The sequence below is a fragment of the Papio anubis genome, chromosome 11 (genome assembly GCF_008728515.1).
Source record: "Papio anubis isolate 15944 chromosome 11, Panubis1.0, whole genome shotgun sequence".
Lineage (NCBI taxonomy): Eukaryota > Metazoa > Chordata > Mammalia > Primates > Cercopithecidae > Papio > Papio anubis.
Window position 1 is genome coordinate 85,804,724 of NC_044986.1, and position 24,885 is coordinate 85,829,608.

General features: G+C 47.3%; 1 protein-coding gene across 2 annotated transcripts in view; it reads right to left on the bottom strand.

Annotated features, from left to right (window-relative positions):
- Nucleotides 1–24,122, bottom strand: part of VSTM4 (V-set and transmembrane domain containing 4) — a 112,528-nt gene extending 88,406 nt beyond the window's left edge. For both annotated transcript variants that reach the window (XM_017962795.2, XM_017962796.2), the window contains exons 1-2: nt 24,029–24,122; nt 16,138–16,539 (exon numbers count right to left, since the gene is read on the bottom strand). In XM_017962795.2, coding sequence (XP_017818284.1) covers nt 16,138–16,539; nt 24,029–24,083 — 457 coding nt within the window. In that variant the 5' untranslated portion in view covers nt 24,084–24,122. The remainder of the gene's footprint in view (nt 1–16,137; nt 16,540–24,028) is intronic.
- Nucleotides 24,123–24,885: the final 763 nt, after the last annotated feature.

Genomic DNA, 24,885 nt, shown 5'->3' on the forward strand with positions numbered 1-24,885 from the left:
AAAATGAAGACTCCCAGGCATTGCCCCTGAGTTTCTGGGAGGGTTTGGGACTCTGCCTGACGAGGGAGTTCACCTCTCAGGAAATTCTGAGGCTCCAGGCCAGAGGACCCTACTTGGAGAGTCTCTGTCATGTGCACTCCTAGAAGAAAGATGGGAAGTGAGTACAAGGAGATGTGGGAGAGGAGATTCCTGCTCTGAGAAACCAGGCCCTGGGCCTCAGTGTCCTGTCCAATCCAGGAGAGGGTCTAGAACTCTAAACTAAACCAATGCCTCTTCTATTTAATCCAGGGAAAACAAGAGTAATAAGGATAAGGAGTGACCCTGCCACAGAAGTGTTATCTACTAAGTGATACCGGAGTGCTGGGAAGGGAAGAGTGTGGTTCCTTTGAATAACATGGAAAGGGGGAACGAGCATGCTGGGTAGAGGAGGGCGTGGTCCCTGGCTAGGGCTGCACCCCTACGGACCTAGGTGCGGACAGGCATTTCCTGCCCAAATGTTACATTTCCCAAGACCACTCTGGCCTGCCGCGCGCCAATGCTGGGCCTATAAAACCTGAGACCCTAGCAAGGCAGAGACAGATGCGGTCAGACATCGAGAGGAGCACATCACCGGAAGAAGACGCAAGCAGCTTGGTAGTCCAGAGCACATGAAGCAGAGCATATCGGCAGAAGAGCACACAGACAGGCATCGCATGCCGGCAGGTCATCAACCAGTGGGACGAGGCACCAGGCAGAGTTTGGCCGAGGCAGTCAGAAGAGAGCTGGGGTCACAGAGCAGCCCAACTCCGGGGGAAAACCGTCTCCCTTCTACCTCCCCATCAGCTGGGAGCTACTTGCACTCAATAAAACTGCACTTATTCTCCAAGCTCACATGTGATCTGATTCTTCCAGTACACTGTCCTTGACACAAAGTGGAGGGTCTAATTGAGCTACAAGCCACCTATAGTCGGCAAAGTAAGAGAGCGCACCATAACACATGCCTACTGGGGCTTCAGGAGCTATAAACATTCACCCCCGGACCCTGCCAGTGGGGTCGGAGCCCCACAGCTCCTGCCCATCTGTATGCTCCCCTAAGAGTTTGAGCAGTGGGGCGCCCAAGAAGCCAGCTACACCCCATCTCATGCACTGCTAGGGGATAAGGGAACTTTTCCCGTTTCAAAAGAACCCTGAAAAAGCACCTTTAAATAGCATGTCTCAATGTGGAAAATGATGTGCAGAACAGAGCTTTCAAGAAACAATGATTTTGAAAAGAACAGAACATGTGTAAGGATGGATGTGTCTTCCCAAGGTGTCACCTGCCTGTCTTGGAAACTGGAGACAATTTGAATTGAAGCTTTCCTCCAGTGGTGATCTGTTTCATACCCTTCCTCTATGGAATGTGTGGCTTTAAAATCCATCACTGTTCACCAGAGCATGCCTTATTCTACCTTGTTCATTATCTGTGTCTGTTTTCTTCACTTTCTAGAATCCTCCTTGGCCCATAGTTCAAGTCATAGTTACTCTCAATGAATGAATGAAAAGAATGTTATGTAGTGGGGTAAGGCCACCTTACCAGGACTATGACATCGTTACTTTCCGGAAGGCTAGGAGAGGGGCCAGGGTCAGGGGGTCCTACGCTGTCCAGCAACAGTCCTTTCCCTGGAGCCTCAGAAGCAGTGGGGCTGCACCAGCACACCTGGCTGCAGAGGCTAACTTCTCCATAAAGTTCTGGCCTTGGAGCTGCAGGCTTTGTGTCTGTCATGATTTATTTTATGGGCTCTGGGAGTTTAGTTTCCTACAGGATGGAAGCAGAAAGTCTGAAGATGATTCCTAACCAGAAGGTGATTCTTCTTAAACAGAAGATGATTATTAAGTTCCCTCAAGTTGAAAGGAAGTGGCAGAAGTTTAGGAGCCTGATCCCTGGCAAGTAGGCCTTGCTAATTTGCACCAGGAGAGAGCAAGCACCACCCCACCCCAGTTCCCTCAGGCAGCATTTTACACAGGTTGATAGGACAGGAAAATGTAAAGGGGCTGGAAGAGGATGGTGATGTGAAGTATGCAGAAGAAAAGATTCTTAAGTAAAACAAAGATGAGCCAACACTTTTGTCCCAAATTCAAATGCAGTGTATTCAGTTCATACTCCCTTCTTATTCAACGATGGATGGGATGGTTCCCAAGGAAACAGCTCTTAGAATGTAGCTGTGTCCTTACTGTTTATAACTGGAGCAACATTCTCGGGGGTGGGGGGGCAGGGGGCGTGCAACTGCAGCCCCAGAGAGACACAGAGACCTTCTCTGTTCCTGCTCTCAGGCGCTGGCCTATTGCTTCCTTTCTCCCTTACCTCTCCAAGATTTAGGTCAAAGGCAGTCTCCCCTGGGGCTCGAATAGAGCCATATATGCCAGTAGGACCTCTGAGTGACCTACAGGCAGCAGCTGATGAGAAACAATGAAGCTCCAGCTTTGTCTAGTGGATGCCGCCCTTTCCTAACGCATTCAGTCCAAGACAAATTCCAGCAAACCAAGCAAAAGGGCAAACAAAAAAAATGAAATAGACTTCCCATGGGAAGGCAGTTGGAAAAGAAGTCCACATCCTGAAAGTGAAGGAGCTACAGAGCACAAAGGCCATCTTTATGTCCCCAGTGAGAAGCTAGGAAATACTGAAACCTAGAGCTTGGTCACTGGTCCTCTACACACACAAGTCCAGGATATGGCTATATATGCACTTGCTACTACTTCCCATTCCTAGTTGCCATTTTCATTGGTACCAGAGTTTGGATCACTCATTCACTCCTCCATCTAAAAAGCCATCATTGGGCCCCTTCTGTGTACATGCACCACGTAACATGTGAGGGTGCACTTCAGAAGACTCTGGCAGGGTCCCTGGTACCAAGTTCCCTGACCGGGTCCATCCTTCCAACCATTCCTCTTGTTGCTGCCAACCCCTGTCCCCCACCAACTGCAAACATATATCTAAGTTCATTGAGTTACTTTTGCATGCCTCTCTGGCCTCTTGCAACACTTTTGAGCAGGCTGTCCTCTCTACTGAAACAGCACAGCCATGGCTGTCTGCTGAAGCTCTCCTGTGCCCCAAGCGAAGTCCCACATCCTCCATGTGACCTTCTCCTATGGCCCAGCAATGTGTCCTCATCTCCCTTACTCCTATGTTAGCCTCACCCCCTCATCTGGCCCTTTCACACTCTTCCTGCTTGCTACCTCCATAATGTTTATTAAATCTATACCCATATCTATACCATGGCTTCTCCCCTACATTTTGAGTCTGGGACCCCAGGAGGGCAGGCATCAAACATCTCCATCTGTACCTCTCTTTGGGCAAGGCACAGTGATGACAGGCTCATAAACTGGGGCTTCCTGCATGTTTGTGAGATTAAATGTTTAATCTAGACTCTTCCAAGACCATGGCAGTTGGAATGAGGGTAGGTATGATGAAGAATTGTTTAAAGTGGTGTTTAAATTACACTCTAGTTGTCAATTTGATCCCTTTGAGTGTCTGGACCTGTTGACACTTTAAACACCATGATGTGTGCTTGCTTAATTAAGCAGAAGCCCTAAATGTTTAGTAAATCTCATTCCTAATTATCTGTTCCGTGTCTCCAGAGAAAAAGGAATTATTTCGTTAATTTCTTCCACTAAAACTTGAAGTATCAGTTCCCTGTGGTAGTAACTTCAGATCTAATCATTAAATTTCCTCTCACATTTTGGGGTTAAACAGTCAGATGAGAAATCATAATATAATTTCATCTTTGCCCCCAGATACTTTTAGGGTGACAGAGTTTTTTCCATTTGCTTTGTCCACTCTCCATATTTAAACCTTACTTACATAATCTTAAGTGAAATAACAATTTGGCTTGTTAAAATACACTATTTGGGTTTAGAGTGAATTACAATTAAACTTCAGGAGATATCCCTTGCAAACTGCTTCTATTATTAGCATTTTCACTGCTGATAAAGACCACTCGATCTAAAAGCAGGAAGATTTATTTTGGCTCAGAATGTTAGACTGCTTCTGAATCTTTGGGTTGTAGGATTGGGTTGAAAAGCCATTGAAGACCGTGTGTGTGTGTGTGTGTGTGTGTGTGTGTATGTGTGTTGAGACGGAGTTTTGCTCTTGTTGCCCAGGCTGGAGTGCAATGGCACGATCTCAGCTCACTGCAACCTCCGCCTCCCAGGTCCAAGTGATTCTCCTGCCTCAGCCTCCTGAGTAGCTGGGATTACAGGCACCTGCCACCATGCCCGGCTAATATTTATATTTTTAGTAGAGACAGGGTTTCATCGTGTTAGCCAGACTGGTCTTGAACTCCTGACCTCATGATCCACCTGCCTCAGCCTCCTAAAGTGCTGGGATTACAGGCATGAGCCACAGCGCCCGGCTAAAGATCATGTTTTTTGAGGTCTTAGGGATCAAAGCTGTGGCCTCTCTAAGAGCAGGAACCTCAAACGAATGACTACATCACTCCTGTGAACAACAGCAGCACACACTCCCTGGGGTGAAGGTCCATGAAGTGTACTCAGGCTATGGCCCTGCAAACCTGTCTCAATGCTTTCCACAGGAACCTTAGGACACGTGGCACTCGGGGCTACAGCTGGGGCCCATCTTTCACCAGGAGCCCCTTGGACACTTATGGTTCATCTTGGAATCTCTCCAGGCAGCACCTGAAGAAGGAAGCAAGCTTAAGGGTTCGCCCTGCCCCAGGCCCACCGGGGGCCTCCTCCTGCTAAGCAAGTCTACAGAATCTGTGCTTCCAGAGGGACCAAGCCAGATCTGTCCCCAAGGGAGAAACATCTAGAGGTGATGGGATGTCAAGCACAATGGAGGAGACACAAAGGTCGAGAGACTCCCAAAGCTTGGGGAGTAAAGGAAGGTTAAAAAAAAAAAAAGGACAGAAAACAAACTGCAACGTCTTAGACTTGGGGGCAAAGGGTCAAGGGTGAGTAGAAGGGCAATCAGGCCCTAGACCTGCCAGAAACAGGAAGACAGCAGCTGAAGTTATCAAGGGCAGGCCTGAGACTCAGCACATGGCCCGGTAGCACTGAGCATGCAGGGCGGACATGGGCAGACACAGCCTGTGCAATACAGGGCAAAGCAAAGTGCTTTTCTTCAGGAAGTATCATTATTTGAAAAGATATTTACCATAACCAGCTATATATTATTTTTCACTTATATGAGACATTTTGGCCCCCTAAAATATGAAATCATCACTTCATTTCAAAAGCGTCCTTGGAGTTTACCCTAAAGAGGACAAGAACAAGCTGTCTGCATCTCAATACTTACCTAAAATTGTGACTCAACTACTTCAGCAAAACTGTTAACTGGTCTTTGTTTGTTTGCGTGGGTTCTTGTTTTTGTTTTGTTCTCTGGCCTAAGGGCATAGAGAAACAAGAGCATTTGGGAATCCCAACACTAGGCTATGATGCCTGCCAGGTATGAAACAAGTTCCAATTCAGTATGCCCTGGACACTCTCAATGTAAATAAGCCACACCTTGGAGAGAGGGAGACATGGCTGAGCAGTGCACCTTCCTGTTGAAATCACCCCAACCCCCTGCTCATGCTCCCTCAATTCTCATCCCATTTTCCTTGTGCCACCTCCTTCAGCCTTACATGCCCCCACAGTGCTGGGCACACAGCCCTCAGGCCTTGTTCTTCCTCACCAGCCTTGGGACTGGGCAGGGCATTATTATGCACTCCACTTCATCACATCTCACCTGCAGTGAAGCTACACCTGCATCTGGCCTGCTCGTGATGAATGAGTGAAGGCTGCTACACATATTTACTGAGTTAGACCCCTCGGTGTCATCCCAAAGCTCGCTCCATCATTCACATCCAGTTAGTCAGTAAAGACTTCACATCTGACCTCTCAATGTCTCCCCATTTCTACTGCCAGAGTTAGTCCTCCATCATTTCAAGCTCATGCAACCACAAAAGACCCCACTTCCTCCTTCTCCTCTAATCTGATTCCCCCCAGATTCATGCACCAGGGAGCCAACATTCAAGAGGCTTGGAATGCTTTGTAAGCTTCCAGGCCTAATGCAGAGTCCCCAAAGCCCTGGCACGAGTTGCAGTGCCTGTCCCCCTGGATGTCCTTGCCGCCGCCACATAAACCACCAAGGTCATCTCCAACATTGCCCTCTCCCGCAGCTCTTCAGGGACCCTCCAGTGTGTTCCCACAGTGCCCTGTCCCCTGCACTCACACTGCACAACCCCATGTGTTTGTGTGTCTGCCACCCCTATAGATGGATCCACCCATGTGTTTCTGGGTCTCCATTATTCCAACAGCCTGGCACGCAGTAGGTGTTTGATAACACGCACACTGAGTGAAGGGATAAATGAATCCACCTAGCGCTGCTGGACATCATCAATACTATTTTCTGATGGTATTTCTTCACTAAGCCGAGCAAAGCTTCCTCGATAAGAATGGATCCTGTCTCTGAAGGGGGTTGCTCACTTCTTCATCACATTTGCTTCTCTTCTCTAGCTTAAATCTGTCTGTCTGGAAATGAGCTTCCCAAAGCTGACTGTGTAGGGTCTCACGAGTGTAGTACCTACGACACAATTGCCTCCTTCTCAGGGGCTCCAGGTCGATTTGTACGTGGATGGAAACAACACCAGCTGTTGAGATGCAGTCTCATGTTGCAAATGCACGGCTGATTTGCTGCTGTTACTACTCCGAATCCTTTCACAGAGAGAGCCTCCCTGCAGCCCCACCGCCACCCTGCCCCCCAGCCTGTGCCTATCCAGCAATGCTTGCGATTTGTTTTCCCCACATGTATTGCTGTGCCATTTTTCAAATTGAATTTCATTTTGTTATTTCCTGCCTATATTTCTTACCGCTCTGGAATCATTTTTATTATGTGTTATTTCTCGCTGACGTTGAGAACATTTCCCAATTTTGCATTTTCTATAAAGTTCATTAGGGTGATGTGGGCTTCTTTTTCAATGTCATTGATAAAACAATCAAAGGAAATCAAACCTAACATTGACCCTCATGATTTCCACTAGAAACCTTTTCAGGGGTTTCCGATGCCATGTGTCACTTAGGACTTTCGAATCCATTTTCTCTCTAAGCTGGATTTCTCACCCAGTGAAATTGTCACATGGCACAGGCAATTGAAGAAACTGCATCTTTTTCTTTGCCTTTTCTTTTACCGTTGGGTAATAAAAACGACATCAACAAGTTCATCTGGCATGAGATTCTGTGAAAAAGCCAGGCATGGCTCCACTGTTCTCCGGAGATTCTGTCCCTTTCATTCTTCATTTCTGTTGTATCATTTTGTGCCCCATGACGGCACCAACAACCCTTGGTGCACCCGGGAGCACCACCCTCAGATCTTCCACATACCTGGTTTGCAGATAAACCCCAATTTAATACTTCCCAATGCTTCAAAATCCCCAATTCTCTACCATATTTTAACAATTTGCACAACAAAACATAAAAGCAGCTTATGCCCTGCTCAAAATTAATACAGTATGTACGTCTTAGCCAAACACTTTCAGAAGTCCCTCCAGGAGTTCATTTATTCGTGTATATTTTTTCAAACAATTTGTACCTATTTTTTTTTTATCACCATGCATGAATACTCGAGGACATACCTAGATTTTGCGTAAAATGAAACATACAGCAAAGTAAAGCAGAGACCACTGCAGATATTAGGGTCGGCTGCTTATTTGGATTGATCTTGGTTTTTTTCCTTCTGATTTTTATTTTGCATGATATTCATAAAGCATTTTGCAAGCACGCGACTCACGGGCTGACTTCATAAGGGGCAACCATTTTAGGGGTGCAGCATGAATGCCACAGGCTCCAGGTTGTAGGCAATCCCCCAGCACTTCTGTGCCTACACCCCTTTCTTTCCCACTCAAAGAAGTAACTCACAGTCCAAGTGATATGGACTGGTGTTGTGATCACAGACTTGACTCCACTGTAATATGGATAAACAATTTCAACCCCCAAACTGAGAGATTTTAATCAGTGTTCATGACAGTATGGCTGTAGCACCCCAGTAATATCCACAGGTTTACTCTATTCAACATCCCCATAGGTGAGTGTTCCCAGTAATGACCTTCTGTAGCCAGTGGGCTCCCTCACCACATTCCCATCCCTTCCCTCCTCAGAGAAGAACCCCCTCACCTTTCTTAAGTGATGACCATTCACAGGTTAGAAAAAAAACTCCAGTTAAGGAAAAGCAAGAAACCTGGAAAATAGAAAAGGAGTCACATGGCTAGAGGCATGCAAGTGTTTTGCTAAAAAAAAAAAAAGAGAGAGAGAGAGAGACAAATAAGTTCTAAAAGCTATAGGTTAGTGGACTTTTCATCTGTCTCTGACAGGTTTCTGGGATGGATTTTTAAATGAGGGTTTTAAGAAATTAAAAAAGAAGGCCAGGCGTGGTGACTCATGCCTGTAATCCCAACACTTTGGGAGGCCAAGGCAGGCGGATGATCTGGGGTCAGGAGTTCGAGACCAGCCTGGCCAACATGGCGAAACCCCGTTTCTACTAAAAATACAAAAATTAGCTGGGTGTGATGGCTGGTGCCTATAATCACAGCTACTCGGGAGGCTGAGACAGGAGAATCGCTTGAACCCAGGAGGAGGAGGTTGCAGTGAGCCAAGATCGTGCCACTGCACTCCAGTCTGGGAGACAGAGGCAGACTCCATCAAAAAGAAAAAGAAAAAGGAAGGAAGGAAAAGGAAAAGGAAAAGAAGGGAAAGGGAAAGGAGCCTAAGAGATATTATTAGGGCAATCCCAATTGTTTTTGTGATAGGTTAACCTGTAAGGATCATGAAAAAGCCATGGTTGCCTCAAAGCTGGCTTTTAATAAGGCAACTGACAGTCTCTAAGAGTAGCTATATGGGCTAGATGGAAAGATGTGGTCAAGATAAAAACCCAAATGGTAGGTTAAAACTCACAGTAGTGTCATACAAAAAGGGTACAGGTAGTACTGGCCAATGCAATATGGTTAGAAAAATAATGAGATACCAGTTCACAGATACCATTGAAATGCAACTGAGAAACACCACATCTGAAATAGTAAGTTAACTCATTATGTCGCCAAATATAACTCAACAAAAGTCAAACTTTCTATATACCAGCAATACCAATTTAAAAGCTTCACATATATGTGTCCGCATAGCAGGAGATGGTATATCCTAATTACAATTATAAAATACCTAGAAGTAAACATAATAAAAATGTTCAAGAGTCATGTGAAAAAAAATTGTATTGAAAGACTTAAAAAAAAAAAAAAAAAACCTGACTACAGGAAGGAATACAACAAGTTCCTGGATAGGAACATTTAAAATCATAAAGATGTCTAAGATGAATATGCCCATAACAAAGTAACTTCAGAAGCCAATGAAATCCCAATCAAACCCCAACATAATTTTTACAAAACTGGGTAAGTTGATCTTCCAGATCATCTTAAAGAAAAACGAAATATATAAGAATAGCTAAGACAATTTAAAAAATAACGAGGATATTTGCCCTATTCTATAATAATTAGAATAGTGCTATATAGGTGAAGTGTACAAAGTTTTCATTTAAATATAGGGATTTAGCTTATGAAAAATGTGACATTTCAAGCTAGAAAAATACTTCTTCAACAGACAGTGTAGGGATAACATTTTAGCCTTTTGTAAAGAAAAAATAAATTAGCTACTATGTATCTTATATAAAAAAACAGATTCCAAAGAGATAAAGGAGTAAACCTTTCTTTTAATCATCTAAAAATATTAAAGAAAAATATGGAAAACACTTTTATAAGCTTGGGGCAGGGAATCCTTTCCAAGATTCGATACAGAACCAAAGTACCATGTATAATGTATTGAAATGTAGATTACACTTCAATAAAAAATTCCACTAGAAAACAATGCCACAAAGGAAAAAGTATCAAATTTGACTACATAAATACCCAGAAATGTGAAATATCTATATGGTAAAAGAAAATGTAAACAAAGTGGAAAGAAAAGTAACAAACAGGAAGAAAATTTTGCACCATATGTTACAGCTGAAAAATTAATGATCAGATCTACACACACACACATACACATATATAAAAAGACAGCAACCCAATTATTAAGGTTATGGCCAGGCAATTCACAGAATAAATAAATGAACTATGAATAACCATGTGAAGAGATGCTCAACCTCACTAATAATTGGATACAAAAACAGAAATTAAATTGCACTGTATTGTATTGAATATAATAATCTAAATTAAAACAATGAAATGTTTTTCCCATTATTGTGATAAATAATGGAAAAGATTAATAATATTGATTGTTAAAGAGGCTTCAGGGAAATAGACATTATCATGCAGTGATGGTCAGAGTATAAATTTGTAAAGTCTTTTCAGCAATAGCATTTTGGCATCGTCTACAAAAATGTTAAATATGCTTAGCCTTAGGCCCAGCAATTCCCTTTCCAGGAATCTAACTAACAGATATACTTGGAAAGATGTACAAGGATTTCACTGAAGCACTGTTTATGTTGGTGAAACACTGGAAGATTCCTAAGTGTCTATCACTGTGGGAATGATTGGGTGCAGTTTGGTATTGTCTCACTATACAATACCAGTTACAAAAGAATACATGTAATATCATAACAACTTAAAAAGCAATACATGGACTATTGTTAAAATACATGTGTGTTTGCATGTGTGTGTGTTTGTGTGTGTGTGTATGAGTGTCAATAGGAGAGAGATTTGAAAGATTTAAACCAAATTATTGACAATGATTATCTCTGGGGATGGGAGTGGAACTGGGGATATTAGGTTGTGGGTGGGAGAAAGATATTTGCACATTTTAGTTTTTGTGTTGTTTGACCTTTTTTTTTTTTTTTTTTTTTTTTTTTTTTTTGTGAGATGGAATCTCGCTCTGTCACCCAGGCTGGAGTACAATGGCACGATCTCAGCTCACTGCAACCTCCGCCTCCTGGGTTTAAGCGATTCTTTCTTCTCAGCCTCCCCAGTAGCTGGGATTAGAGGCACATTCCACTGCACCTGGCTAATTTTTATATTTTTGTAGAGATGGGGTTTCACCATGTTGGCCAGGCTGGTCTTGAACTCTTGACTTAGTGCTCCACCCACCTCAGCCTCCCAAAGTGCTGGGATTACAGGCATGAGCCACTGTGCCTGGCCAACTCTTTTATGTATAATATTTTTGACATCATCTTTGTGCCGCAGCAGCCTGAAAAACAGTGGCATGACCACATAATGTTGTGTCTACAGTGCTAAAAACAGAAGCTACAAGATGCTGCCAGTCGGAGAGCACTCCATGGGCTGGCATGCCCAAAGAAGGCATTGATGGAAGAGGAAAGATGGATGTGGGACCCCAAAAAATATGTATGATTGGAATAGGTCAAGGGAAAGAGAAGTGAGGCATCCCAGAGAGGGTGACTACATCCACCAAGTCATGCCTACTTCAAAGTCATCCACAGCAACACGTGCTAATGACACTTGACAAAGAACATTTTATGCATTCATCAAGTATTATTGAGGAGCAATTGTGTGCCAGGCACTGTTGCAGGCATTCATTGTTATCATCATCATCCTCAAAAAGTATATATGATTGTATTAGTCTGGGATCCCAGAGAAATAGAACCAACACACCCAGAAATAATGTTTTATCTGCTATCTGGGCATCGTTCAGCCTAGTCAAGTCAACACATAAAATTAACCAATACTCTTATGTAGACCAATCTATGGGGAAAAGGCGTTTTCAGTGCTGGTGGGAATATAAATTTATAAACTATCTTAGAGGTCAATTCACTTCTTGAAATTGTGTCCATCTTTAAATTGGGTAGATCTTTGGACCCAGCAATCTTATTTCCAGGACTTTATGCTAAGGTCAGGGATATTCATGGAGATTTATTGACAAAGATTTACAGCAGCTTTAAATGTCCAGTAACAATAAGTAGGAAGCTAAATTGCGGTCCATCTGCATGATGGAACATTATTCCACCATTAACATTATGTTTTGGAAGCATATTTAACAAGGGAAAATGTGCACACTATTTAGTAATATCAGAAAAGCCAGTCACAGAACACTCTTTACAGTAAGACTGAAATTAGGTTTTAAATTTTTGTTTGCATAAAATGACAGGAAAGATTTGCACTGAAATGTTAAGTTGAGTAGAGATATGGTAAGGCATTTTTATTTTCTTGTTTAAACCCTTTCAGTATTTTTCCATGTTTTCTATAATTGAACTATATTACACTATATTACTTTTGCAATAGAAAACAACCAACATATGGAAATCAGGACAGATAATAAGAGCCAACATTCCTATGGCTCTTCTCTGTACTGGGAGTCATACTTTAAATATTTCATCATGAATCACCCTCCATGTGCTGGGTGAGGTGCTCACGACAGAAATGAGAAGAGACCGGGCACCAGCCTTTCTTTCTGGGAGTTTCCAGTGAAAGACAAGCAATTTTATCTCACATCAAGAACTCTGCAGGAAGGAGATCACGATGAAGTCTGTGGTGAAGGGCAAAGAGTGGGGTAGTATTAGAAAGGAAATCCCAAGGAAAAGCTCCCCTCTCCACTGGATGGCTGGAGACTCCTGTTGAAAGGGGGGAGGTGACATGAGCAGATTAGACAAGAGAGACCCCGGGCCTGGGGTCAGGGGCACTCAAACCCCCCGAGAGTTCCTGTTTGATATTCTAACCCACAGAACCTCTCATCCTTGTTGTTCTGTATTTTTGTTTTCCATTTAAGGTGGCTCACACCTGTAATCTCAGCACTTTGGGAGGCCGAGGTGAATCACCTGAGGTCACAAGTTCAAGACCAGCCTGGCCAACATGGAGAAACCCCACCTCTACTAAAAATACAAAAATGAGCTGGGTGTGGTGGCGCATGCCTATAATCCCAGCTACTTGGGAGGCTGAGACAGGAGAATTGCTTGAATCCAGGAGGCAAAGGTTGCAGTGAACCAAGATCACACCACTGCACTCCAGCCTGGGTGACAGAGCAAGGAGACTCTGTCTCAAAAACAACAACAACAACAACAACAACAATGAACATGAGGTGGAGATTTAGGAAAATAAGGCCCTTGCAGAGGAGCAAGGCCCAGGGCCCCGGGAAAAGTGGGAGGCTAGAGCCTGGGCCTCTCCTGGCCCTGCCCAGGAAGAACAGGCAGCCAAGGCTCTGAACAGCCCCAGCCTGGGGCGGACACGCTCCAAACCAAACAGCCTGCCTGGTTTCAGGCCATTGCTTGGGGTTGCCTTTCCTTAACTGCCTTGGAACAGTCCCCTGGAAGCCTAAATAGAATGCTCTAGAAGATACGGTCATTGCTTCCTAAGGTTTTGAATCTTTCCATCAGCAAATCATGGCCCTGCCCAGGGGTTGAGACAGAGCAGACATGGCAAGGGAGGCTGAGCTCTGTTGAGAGGGTAGAACCACTTCTGGGTGAGAGGTCAGAGGGGAGTGGGCGAGAGAAGTGGAGAGAGACAGAGAGCTAGAGAGATACAGTAAGAGAGACACACACAGAGAGAGAGAGAGGGACAGAGACACACACAGAGAGAGAAAGAGACAGAGAGAGAGAGACAGAGATACAAAGACAGAGAGAGACACAGAGAAGAGAAGGAAAGACAGAAAAACAGTGACAGAGAGACACAGAGGGAGAGAGGCAGAGAGACACAGAGGGAGACAGAGACACAGAGAGACAGAGAGAGACAGAGAGAGACAGAGAGATACAGAGGGAGAGAGACAGAGGGAGACAGAAAGAGAGGGAGAGACCGAGACACAGAGAGACACAGAGGGAGAGAGAGACAGAGAGAGATGGAAAGACAGAGAGAGACTGAAAGACAAAGAGAGAGACAGAAGGAGAAAGAGAGAGACAGAGACAGAGAGGGAGAGACAGACAGAGAGAGACACAGAGAGGGAGAGAGAGAGAAAGACAGGCAGAAACAAGAGACAGAGAAAGACAAAGAGACACAGAGGGAGAGGGAGACAAAGAGAGAGAGAGACAGAGAGGGAGAGACAGAGAGAGAAAGAGTGACAGAGAGAGAGGAAAGAGGAAGAAGAAAAGAGGTGGGAAGTGAAGGGAAGGGGAGCTGAGGAGGGGAAAAAAGAGAAACCGGAGGACCAGGGCAGGAAAGTGGGGAGCAAGAGAAGAAGGGGGAAAAGAGATTCTTATTTCCAGTGAAGTCTTAAAAACTACCTCATGCTTTTGGAACAAACAAATGTTCTAGACTGAACCCAGCTTCACTCACTGAAATGAGATTCACATTAACCAACTAGCGACATAACTCTGCTTACTTGAAGGTAGCAAACTTTTTATATGTTTTATGTGGCAGAATGTCATCACTGCCAAGAGATTTCATCTATGACTCCAGAATACACTGTGACACAAAGACCAAAAACAACACAATTCACACACACACACCATATATATATGTGTGTATATATATCATATCATATATATCATATATATCATATATATATCTTATATATATATAAGATCTTGTGTTTCAGAGCCAAGTGGTATTTGTAGTGGGTTCTTGGCCCAGCCCTTGATGATCTGATGTCTTGTTTTCTATGTGAAAATAATAAGCCAATAGTCACTGGTTTTCTTGAATTAATTTGCTCAAGGAAAAAAATTGCACATTCTATTTAATACATCAGTCTGTACCTATAAACATTACAACAAGCAAACTCCAAAGACAAGTAAAACTGAACTACTGTAAAGACTCTGTATATAAATTATTTTACTCTATGTCCCTTATTCATATAGGACATTAAAAATACTTTTCACAACTAAGTTTTGTCCTTTAAAAAGGCTTATCAAAACAACATCACTTAAGACCTTGAATATTTTGTTATATGTGTACAATAAAATTAGATGCTTTTTCGTATTTGAGACGATCAGCTGTACTTTGTGATCCTCTTGATCTTGTGCCAAACTAAATTCAATTTCAAATCAATCAAAGGCATAATTTAGTGCACAATAGAAAATCTTACTAAAACTGTGAGAGGTGTCTTCCTGAATAGAAACACTGGTGATAAAAAAATGACAACCCCAAAATATGGCACTTGGTAGCTGAGACACTGCAGAAATGCTGCCCATCCCTCCTATCTGCCTTCAGGAAGGGAGGGCTACCCCTGGTCCTCTGCCCACTTCCTCATGAATTTCTTGGCTAGCTGTTGCCTAAGCTTGGATCAGTTCCACTGGGCAACCAGCCTGCCCTGCTCCCAGGCCTGACGACTCACAGCAAGACCTCCCAACGCGTGCCTCCTCCATGGGTGCCTGGCACCCCTCAGCCAAAGCCATCAAGCCTGCACAGACCTGGGTGGGAGGCTGAGCACTGGCAAAGATGCCCTCCTTAGCCAAATTCCAGCCAGGCTCCTCGGTGCCCCTTCTCGACTAAGCCTCAATCTTGGCCTAAAGACTCCAATAAACACTAACATAGTTTCTAATGGCTCAAGGCCACATGCCTTTGCCTACAATGACCTCCTGAAAGTGCCTGCCTGAGAAAACTCAAGGCTGCCGAAAGCATTTACTGCTTGTTCCAGCCAATACCTGAAAACAAAACCCCCATCTCCCCATCTCTGTGAGAAGGTTGAAGCCAAACTTCGATAAGCACATCAGCAAACCCAGATGGCTCCATATGAGCCAAAACCCTCCCTACTGCTTTTCGCAATTTTCACACCTCGTTGACTCTACTGAGTCCCCACTTACCCCCCACTCACTCATTCTCCTTTTAAAACAAGTAGTCACGTCTGCCCAAATCAGAGTTGAGTCCAGTTCAGGCCAGGCTCTCTTCTCTACTGCAGTAGCTACTGCTGAATAAAATCTGTCCTGACCCCTTTAACCAAGGTCCAGCTTTGTTTACCTTTGACAGCACACAGCAGTCCAACTTGAGATACATAAGAGGCTTTGCCCAGAGTGGGGCTGGGCCATGTTGGGGCAGGCACTTGGTCCTTTCTGTTCTCACTTCTGTGTCTACACAGCGCATTAGCCAGTGTCCAGGTAAAGATCTACCCTCATCCCACGGCATGATTCATGTCTGTGACCAACAAAGGCCCACAAGATATGTTCTAGTGCAACAGAGCCAACCCGGGAGCCCCTGGGTGGTGGCTGCAAAGGGGGGCTCACTGGCCTGTCCTGCCATCGTCTCTACCCAGGAAGACCAAGACCCTCACCTCTCATTTCTGTGGCTGAGGAGCCGTTGGACCAGGCCGTCCACTTGTTCCTGTGCCTGCTGATTTCCTGGACTTTGCAGACGTAATGCCCTTGATCAGAGGGCTGCAGTGTCAAGACAGAGAGCCTGTAAAGCGTCCCCCGCTGCTCCTCCAGCAGGCGCAGCCTCTGCCGTTTGGCGCTGCGGCTGAAATTCCCATAGTACTGCACCATCCGGAGCTTGGTCATCTTCACCATCAAGGCCTCCTGGGAGTTGGAGGAGTGTGCAAAGAACCAGCGCACGGCCAGCAAGCTGTCCTTCCGCCTCTTCTGGGAGACGTGGCAGAGGAGAGTGGCATTCTGTCCCTCCAGGTAGTCAACCACGGGCCCCGGAGACACAGTGACATTGAGGGCCGCACAGACCTCTGCAGAGAAAAAGGAGAAAAGAGAGGATGAGGGGGGCCCCAAGTCCCTCTGTGGGCAGTCCACAGTCGAGGAGCCGGGAAATGCCTCCACACACTGGACATTCTGGTGCTCTGCCTAGCCAGAGAAGCAGGCGACCCCTCACCTCTCTAGCAGAGGGGCTGTTCTGGGGGTGAGCCTTTGTGGGCCCCCACTGTCTCATCTATGGGACCACCCTGTCCATGTGGGATGCTAAACAATGACTTCCTGACCCAGAAGTATTTTTCAAAATTTTGTAATTAGTTGCTGACATTTAAAATTCAAATTTCACATAAAAGATTTAGATTTTTGGAATTTCTTAAAAATGTCTAGCCCACATCTGACCCCCCACCACTTCCCACACCTCACCACCTGACCCCTGCTCCTCCCCAAGGCCTGCTTTTATCAGTTTTGTCCCTGGCCTGATGTCAGCCATGCTGTGGGTGGGGAGCCGCCCTGGAGCAGGGCAGGGTAGGGCTTCCTCTCTGGTGGCCTGTCCACCAGGAAGCTGGGCTCTTTTCCCCGCCTCCGCTATTTCAGCTGTACCCAGGGCAGATGAGTAGTAAGGTCGGGTATGAGCTGGGACAACAGGGGTTGCTTGATTTCCGATTTGAAGGATCCATCTTCTCAGAGTTGAAGAGCAAGAATAAAGAACGATTGAACCCCAGGAAGAGGAGGGATGAGAGATTCTCCCAACACTCCAAAAGACACTTTGGAATTCCAGGCCCCATCCACAACCTCCTGTCCTTTGGTTCCTCAGTTAAAACCAGTCTGAGGGCTGCCCACTCCCAGCCGCTGTTCTGCCCCTGAGCTGACCTGTGATGAAGCCACCCCAGCGCCCACTCCACCACCCAGACCAGCAGACCTCAGAGAGGCTGAGTGATGAAATCTTCTCCCAGGAGCCATGATTCATGGTACACCCTGGACTACCCAGTGTGACCAGGCTGCCCGGTGCTCATGGCACAACACTCTGGCAGGCAGGGCCCAAGAACAGACGCTTTGCACAGGATGCCTGGAACCTCTTTCTGCCCAGTCAGGGCTGTCTTCTCACCAAGCTCCATGTCCCCACCCCTGTACTGCCCCATGTATCACTCCAGGAAGCCATTTGCCTCTACCCTTCTACACAAGCAGGTGATCCCACCGTCATCCCAAAGCACAGCTTTCAGTCCCCAAATGCCACCATCTGGTAACAGAAGAGGGCTTGGGCCCCAGATATCACAGTCACCAAAAGCTTTGACCCCTGGGCAGTGCTGCAGGGAAGCAAGAAGGAAAGAGGAAAAACAAATCAAGCAAGATCTGAACATTTGACAAGGAGGCTGTGGGACAGCAAGCAGGCGGCCCTGCGGTGGGCTGGGGGAGCGATGGTAGATACAAACTATTCTTCATCGTAAAAATCCAGGCAACAGGTCGTCCTCCTATATAGTTTCAACTATTGATTTAATAACTGAACACCTCAAGACAGATGATTTGAGGATCATTTTTCCTTAATTTTCTTTCTCATCTTTCAGAAGACAAGCACTAGCCCACAGTATATTCAAGGGTAATTCCTTGAGCCTTGACTTCATCACACCCATAAAGTCCCTTTTGTCATGCAAGGTTCCATTCACAGGTCCCCAGGGATTAAAACGCCAAAGTCTTTGATATATATGGAAGTGAGCTTAGAAAAAAAAGGGTTAAGGCTCAGTTGGACTCTCCGCTGGATGGGTATGAGGTCTTCTATGTCTACAGGGATGCAGGACAAAGCCAGCCTGGGAGATACTTAGGGCTGCAGATTAATGTGTAGCCAAAGGAGGGACCCACTCTGGTAGCAATCCCGCTGTCATCAGAAGCCCCTCCTGCAAGGCAAATGAAGAGGAATTGGCCCGACCAGTCCCCCTGCATCTCGCCCACCTGGCAGGCAGCTGGCCCATGGGCCATGTTAAATTAGTCAGAAGACATTTCTTCCTCACTGCTGAAACCCTGTGTGAAGTCCACACAGCTTCCACGGCAGGAGCTCCCTGGTGAGGAATGCAGCAGCTGGGGGACACTGGCTGACCCAGCTCCAACAGCTGCCAGGGGTTGGGCAGGCAAAGAGACCAGCAATGATGCAGCAGCTGGCTTCCAGAACTGAAGTCCAGCCCCACCCCGCCCTCAAGAGCTTCCCAGTAGAGGCCAGGAGAGCTGAGGAAGGCAGGAAATTGAAACAAGATGGGTGGGATGAGAGTGCAGCCAGGACTCCACGCCCCAGGATCCTCCTATTAACGCTACATGGAAGAGGAATTATTTATAGTGACTGAAACCAGAAGGATGTGCCAAGTGCTCCAGTCCCCATGGGAGACCAGATTCCATCCTGGAGGCAAGCTAGTAAACCTTCCACTTCTGCGGCTCAGGACAGGGTCAGGGGCTCCCAGGAAAGGGAAAGGACTATGCTCTAGCCTCCCAGGATGAACCCTCTTTTTCTATTGGTGCACCTCCCTGCCTTCATTTTGCCCCATATTCTCTTACAAATGGCACAAGCATCTGTTTCTTCCACCAAAGTGCAAAGACCTTTGTTATGGGTGAATTGTGTCCTCCCAAAATTCATATGTTGAAGCCTTAGCCCCAGGACCTAAGAATGGCACTGTATTTGCAGATAGGGTCTTTAAAGGAGTAATGAAATTAAAATAAACTCATTAAGCTGGGCCCTAATCTAGTATCAATGGTCTTTATAAGAAGAGGAGATGAGAACACAGACACACAGAGGGAAGACCATGTGAAGACACAGGGAGAAGGTGGCATCCGCAAGCCAAGGAGAGAGGCCTCAGGAGAAACCAACCCTGCCAGCACCTTGATCAGATTTCCAGACTCCAAAATGTGACATTTCTGTTGTGTAAGTACCCCAGCCTATGGTACTTTGTTATGACAGTCTAAGCACACTAATCCAGCCCTGTTCACAGCAAGCTTCATTCCAGCACTCTACCTGCCACCTTCAGCGCTAGGAGGTGGGTGGTGTGGTTAGAACTCTGATGGCCACAGGCCCCCGCCAAGTCTGAAAGCTTTTCTGGAGGACACAAGCTGTTCAGGTTGTGGGGTCCCTGTGCCTGTGATAAGCCTTCTCAGCAAAGCTGGGTGCCTTAAGTAACATTCTTCTCCTCCCCAGCCCTGGACGTGGCTGCCTTAAACCCAGCAAAGGTGGCACATGTATCCAGGCAACTGTGAGATGGGGCAAGGCAGGAGGGAGGAGAGTGAATGCAGTTAGGGCACCCAGGGGCTGGCAAATGTGAGCCAGTTGGGTGTTCATTTCAATACTAAGAGAGAGGTAGTCCGTTATCTCCCCCTACAGTCATCAGGACCATAGGGCTCAGCAGAGGGAACACCAATGGCAATCAGAGGACAGGACGAGGGGAAGTAGGTGCACTAGTGTCCAGAGGCAGGAGAAAGGGTGCAGGGCCCCCAGGAGCCCAGACTCTTCCCTCTGGATCTCAGTCTCAATGACAGTCCATGCATGCCTGGCATGTCAGAGGGGCAGGATCCGATGGTGTCACTCGCCCCCTTCTCCACCAGGTAGATGAAGGAGCAGCCAGGCAGGGCAGATCCTCCCTCTCCTGGCCTAGGAAAGATTGCCAAAGTCACTCTGGCCCAAAGAAGAAATTAACTTCTTGTTTTGTGACCCTGTGTTGTGGAGAATTGAGGTGGGAGGTAGACCCATCGTCCCCCTCCCCATTGTACCTCTCTACTTACAGTTCCTGCTTCCTCCAGCTTAAGCCTCATGCAGCAGGCATGTTGTAAAGAAGAAGACAACATTCCTGACCTTGTGCAGTGGAGAGTCCAGTGGGTAAGGCAGTCACTCATTGGGGAAAAGACATGGGAGAATATAACTACAGTGTCACGTGCCACAGAGAAAAGTGCAGGGTTTAAGAAAATCATGGCAAAATCCTGATCTAGACTTCGGAGTCAGGGGAAGGGACTCTGGGGATGTGAGCTTGAGCTGAAGACTCAGTTGAAACTAATAAAATAAAGTTCAAGGCAGCAACAAGGAGCGATCTTCCAAGGAGGGAGCCCCACCTCTGCAAAGGTCGTGAGGCAGGAGGGACCCCGTACAGGCTAGAAATGGAAAGGTCAGTTCATCCTGGTGAACTGTACCCGACTGTGGCCTGACAGACACCCTTGCCAACACATGGTCCTCAGAAGGTATTCCCTACCCCAATCAGGTTCCCCAAGGCCACTTTTTAAAGGAGGAATATAACAAAACTGATAGGGAAGAGACTGTTACAAACAGAGGGACAGGATTCCTGCTGCAGCGAATCCCATGTCTCCAACAAGCACATGCTCTGGGACTTGGTAGTCCTGGGCACCACATGCGCTGAGCACTGGGATGTTCATGGTCCCAGGCCTTCTCAGGTAGCTGAAACAATGAGACACAGAAGCAGCAGCTTGGTGGGACTCGGTAGAGAGCCAAGGGCTGGGTAGAGAGCCAGAGGCTGGCATCTGACAGAGCCAGGCTGGAAACCTGATTCTGTTAGGTGTGAGCCTCCTGGAGTTTCAGTTTCCTCATCTGAAAAATGGGAAAATAATGCCTTTCACAGTAAGCATAGGCGCCAATGCAAAAGCACCTTTAAAATACAGATAGAGTTTGCATGCCTTGAGACTGGGGAGGTGGGAGCAATAGAAAGTGACATGCACACTGTCCTGCGAGTACAGTGGGCTTCGTGGGCCCATGACCTGCAGGCACACAGTACCCCATGCTTGGAAGGCCTCACTCCCCCAGCATGGTTTAATCTCTGCTGTTACTATCTTGAAATTTTAATACATTTTAACAAGGAGCCTCACATTTTCATTTGACACTGGATCCCACAAGCGATGTAGCTGGTTATGTTTGTAGATGAATCTCAAATTCCTGTGGATAAAAGTTAAGGTGTCTAACTCCCTTGTTTATATTTGAATAATGTCATGAAAAGGACTAACACAATTTTGAAAACAGCCTAGGACACCCTTGTAGCTGAATAGGACAACCTGCTCATTGTGAAGTGGGAGATGGCCACTTCCAGGTGCAGGGGAGCAAGGACAGCTAACACAACAAGGCACCAGCCTCATCTGGGATGCAGAGGTGGGCACAGTCCCTCGGTTCTGAGCAGGTGAGGGATGTGTTGGTGGCTCTGTGCCTCCCACTTCCTCTCTGCCTGAAGAAACTGCACCCACTCACTTCAGGGAGACCAGAGCCTCTAAGTTTATAAGGAATGCAAACTGTCAGTACTGATCAGCAACAGTGAGTTTTCTTATTAAAAGGATGGTCTGAATTCATACAGCTAAATCTCTGAAAGAAATACAATTGTATTACTTAACAGTCTTTGGCACCAGGAGCCAGTATTTACTGAGCATTAAGCAGAGGTGATACCAGACCTAGCCCATGAAGACTTATTCACTCACATTAGCCTATCACCTGAAAATAGCTCCATCCAGGATAAAAATATCACCTTGCCCAATGATAGAGGCTAATACCTGCCGGGTACAAACTCGATGCCCTTTATATGTATTTTCTCAATTTATCCTGATACTCTGTTTATTCCCATTTTATAGACAAGAGGACTGACATACAGAGAGGCTAAGGCCTTGTTCAAGCTCACATGGTAAGTGGCAGAGCTGGAATTCGAACCTAGGCCATCTTGCTTCAAAGACAGCTCAGCCAGCACTCAAGCCTACAGATTTGCTATAGTAAATGTATTGTCTGTCAGTTTACTTTCCTGTAAAATGAGACATGGGGCCAGGTGGCCACTAGGGTCCTGCTCAGTCCCAAAATAGAGAGTTAGAAAAGTGCAGCAGTTAAGAAGCTGTATTTATGCATAAAATGGGTCTGCCAGCCCCTCCCAGCAGGATCGTGGTGAGGAGTCATGAATGAAGCACTTAGAAGAGTGGGTGGCACACAGTGAGTGTCCCACAAGCAGGAGCTCTTTTCATTCCTCAGGGCTGACCCTGGACACAGCCAGGGCAGACTCTAAAGGATCCTGAATTCCAGCTCTCAAGGCTCCCAAGGATCCCTGGAAACATGAGAATGCCCTTGATCCCCAGCAGAAGCCAAGCTCCGGGACATCCACTCTGACAGCTCCTGCAATTAGGAAGGTGGTCATGGAGCCTGGGAGAGGAAGGACCACTGGCTGCTGGCTACTCCACAGAGACCACGAGAACTGGCCCTGCCCACGATCCAAGGCAAACTTCTCATTTTTCCAGCCAAGACAGTGACAACCGGGAAAAAGTACATTTCCCGCAGCAAGGATTTCAGGTTTACTGGGAGCCTGGCTGCACTTTATAGCTGGGGGACAGTGGATGGATTTCTTCCCACTGTTATCCAAGTGCCTCCTCCTCAGACTGGGATCTATGGATTAATGCTGGCTCAAATGCCAGCTCTACCACTTGGTACCCAGATCACTCTTGGAAACTTACTTCTGAGAATCAGTTTCCTAATTTTTGAAACAATGGCAACACAGTTTAGTGCTTATCAACAGAGCCCAGAGCCAGGCTTCCTGGGTTCAAATCCCAGCTCCACCACTTACAAGCCTAGTGACTTAAGGCAAGTCCGTTCATGGGCCTGAGCCTCAGTTTCCTCATCTATAAAATGGGGATAATAATAGCATCTTTTTCAGAGGTTACTGGTGAGATTAATCAAGTTCATGGTTTTGTTTTTGTTTTTGTTTTAATACTTGGATATATAAACGTGTTGTAGTCATGATTACTTGGAAGTGCTGTTGTGATTAAATGAGATAGGCCCAGATAGGCACCCAGGAAAAGTGACCATTGATACCTGTATTATTACTATTATTCCAGCCAGTACGGCCCCTACTGTCCTGAGGCAGCCGGACAGGGCTCTGGGGAAAAAAGAGGGAAAATTCTTAAGCCACTTACAAGTGGCAGCAGTAAAACCCGAAAGAAAGCCACTAGTGTGGACCAAGAAGTTGTCCTCAAAGAAAGGTGCTGGTGGGAGAGGCGTCGCTGCATCCAGCCGTGGATGCCCCTCTCATCAGGCCTGGTCACTTCAAAAGGCCCATGAGCAAGTCCCCGTTCCCCACCTCCTGGCCAAGGCAGATCCAGCCGCTCCTGACTTGTCTTCGGAGTAACTCTCCAAAGAGAGTGAAAGGGAAGTTGCTGCTCCGAGGAACCTGCCAAGAGTTATGTGTCCTGACTGCTGTGGAAAAAAGGAAAGCGAACGACCAACTTCGGCTGCGCTCCTGCTGCATCTCCCCTCGGGGCCTGCCGCTGGGAAGATCGCGGCTGCTGCGAGAGTGCCCAGCCCCAGGCGAGGTCGGGACCGGGACCGCGCTCCCGGGAGGCGTCCTCTGAACCTTGGGGAGGCGCCGCCGCCCAGACCGCGGCGAGCCCACCGGAGCGCGCCGGCTACAGTGACAGCGCGGCCCCCCGCCCACGCCCGGAGGGGCCTCCCCACCAGGCCTGGAGCCCCGGCCTCCCCGGCGCGGCCACCCGGCCCCCACCCTCCCCGCGCCCGCCTGGCCCCGCTGCGCTTACCCGGGGCCGGAGCCCGCGCCAGCAGCGCGGCCGCCGCCAGTGCCAGCAGCCGCATCTCCCCGCCGCCGCCCGGCGCTGTGACGCGGGAGAGCGCCGCTGCTCGGCCCGGCGGCCGCCGCCAGCCCGCCCGGCGCCCGCGCCCGCGCCCGCCCCCGGCCCGCCCCTTGGGCCGCCTGCCACGCCGGGCCGGGGCTGCTGGGTCCCGAGGCCCGCACCGGGCGCGGGAGCAGCCGCGCGATCGTTTAGCTCCAGTATCTGTGGCGTCTCCTTTCACCAGCCCCATTTCCCAGATGAGAAAACTGAGGTTCTGCAAGGTGATCGCTGGTGGCTCGGAGAACACACTGCTGCCAGGCAACCGGCGGTCCCCTGCCCACAGATGCAGTTATTCCTAAGGGAAGGCGGGATCTGGGAGCCAGGGGGTGGGGGCGCGTCTAGGGAACCTCTGGCCTGAGACTCACCCGCTGGCCCTGGGCCTCCAGCGCTCACTCCACAGGACCCTTGGGAGCCAAGGAGACGCTGAGTGGGGAGAAGCCCCTTCTGCTGCCCTGAAATGGAGGGCGGGGTCCGAGGTGTTGACCCTTGGAAAACTGAGAGGGTCCACACAGATCAGCCCATAATATGTGGAAACTGTTAACAGAAGTGCCTATTTACGGTGCCCTCAGCCAGACCTGGGCTAAAGTGATTTTCCCGATACTACTGAACCCCGCCATGGTCAGGCCCTGGGACAGTTTCATAATCTCCATGTGCCTCAGTTTCCTGCACCTGTACAATAGGGAAATGGGCCCACCCCTCGTGGGGTGTTTAGGAAGACCAAGTGAAACCATTCCCATTAAGGCATTGCCCCAGCACCCGATTCA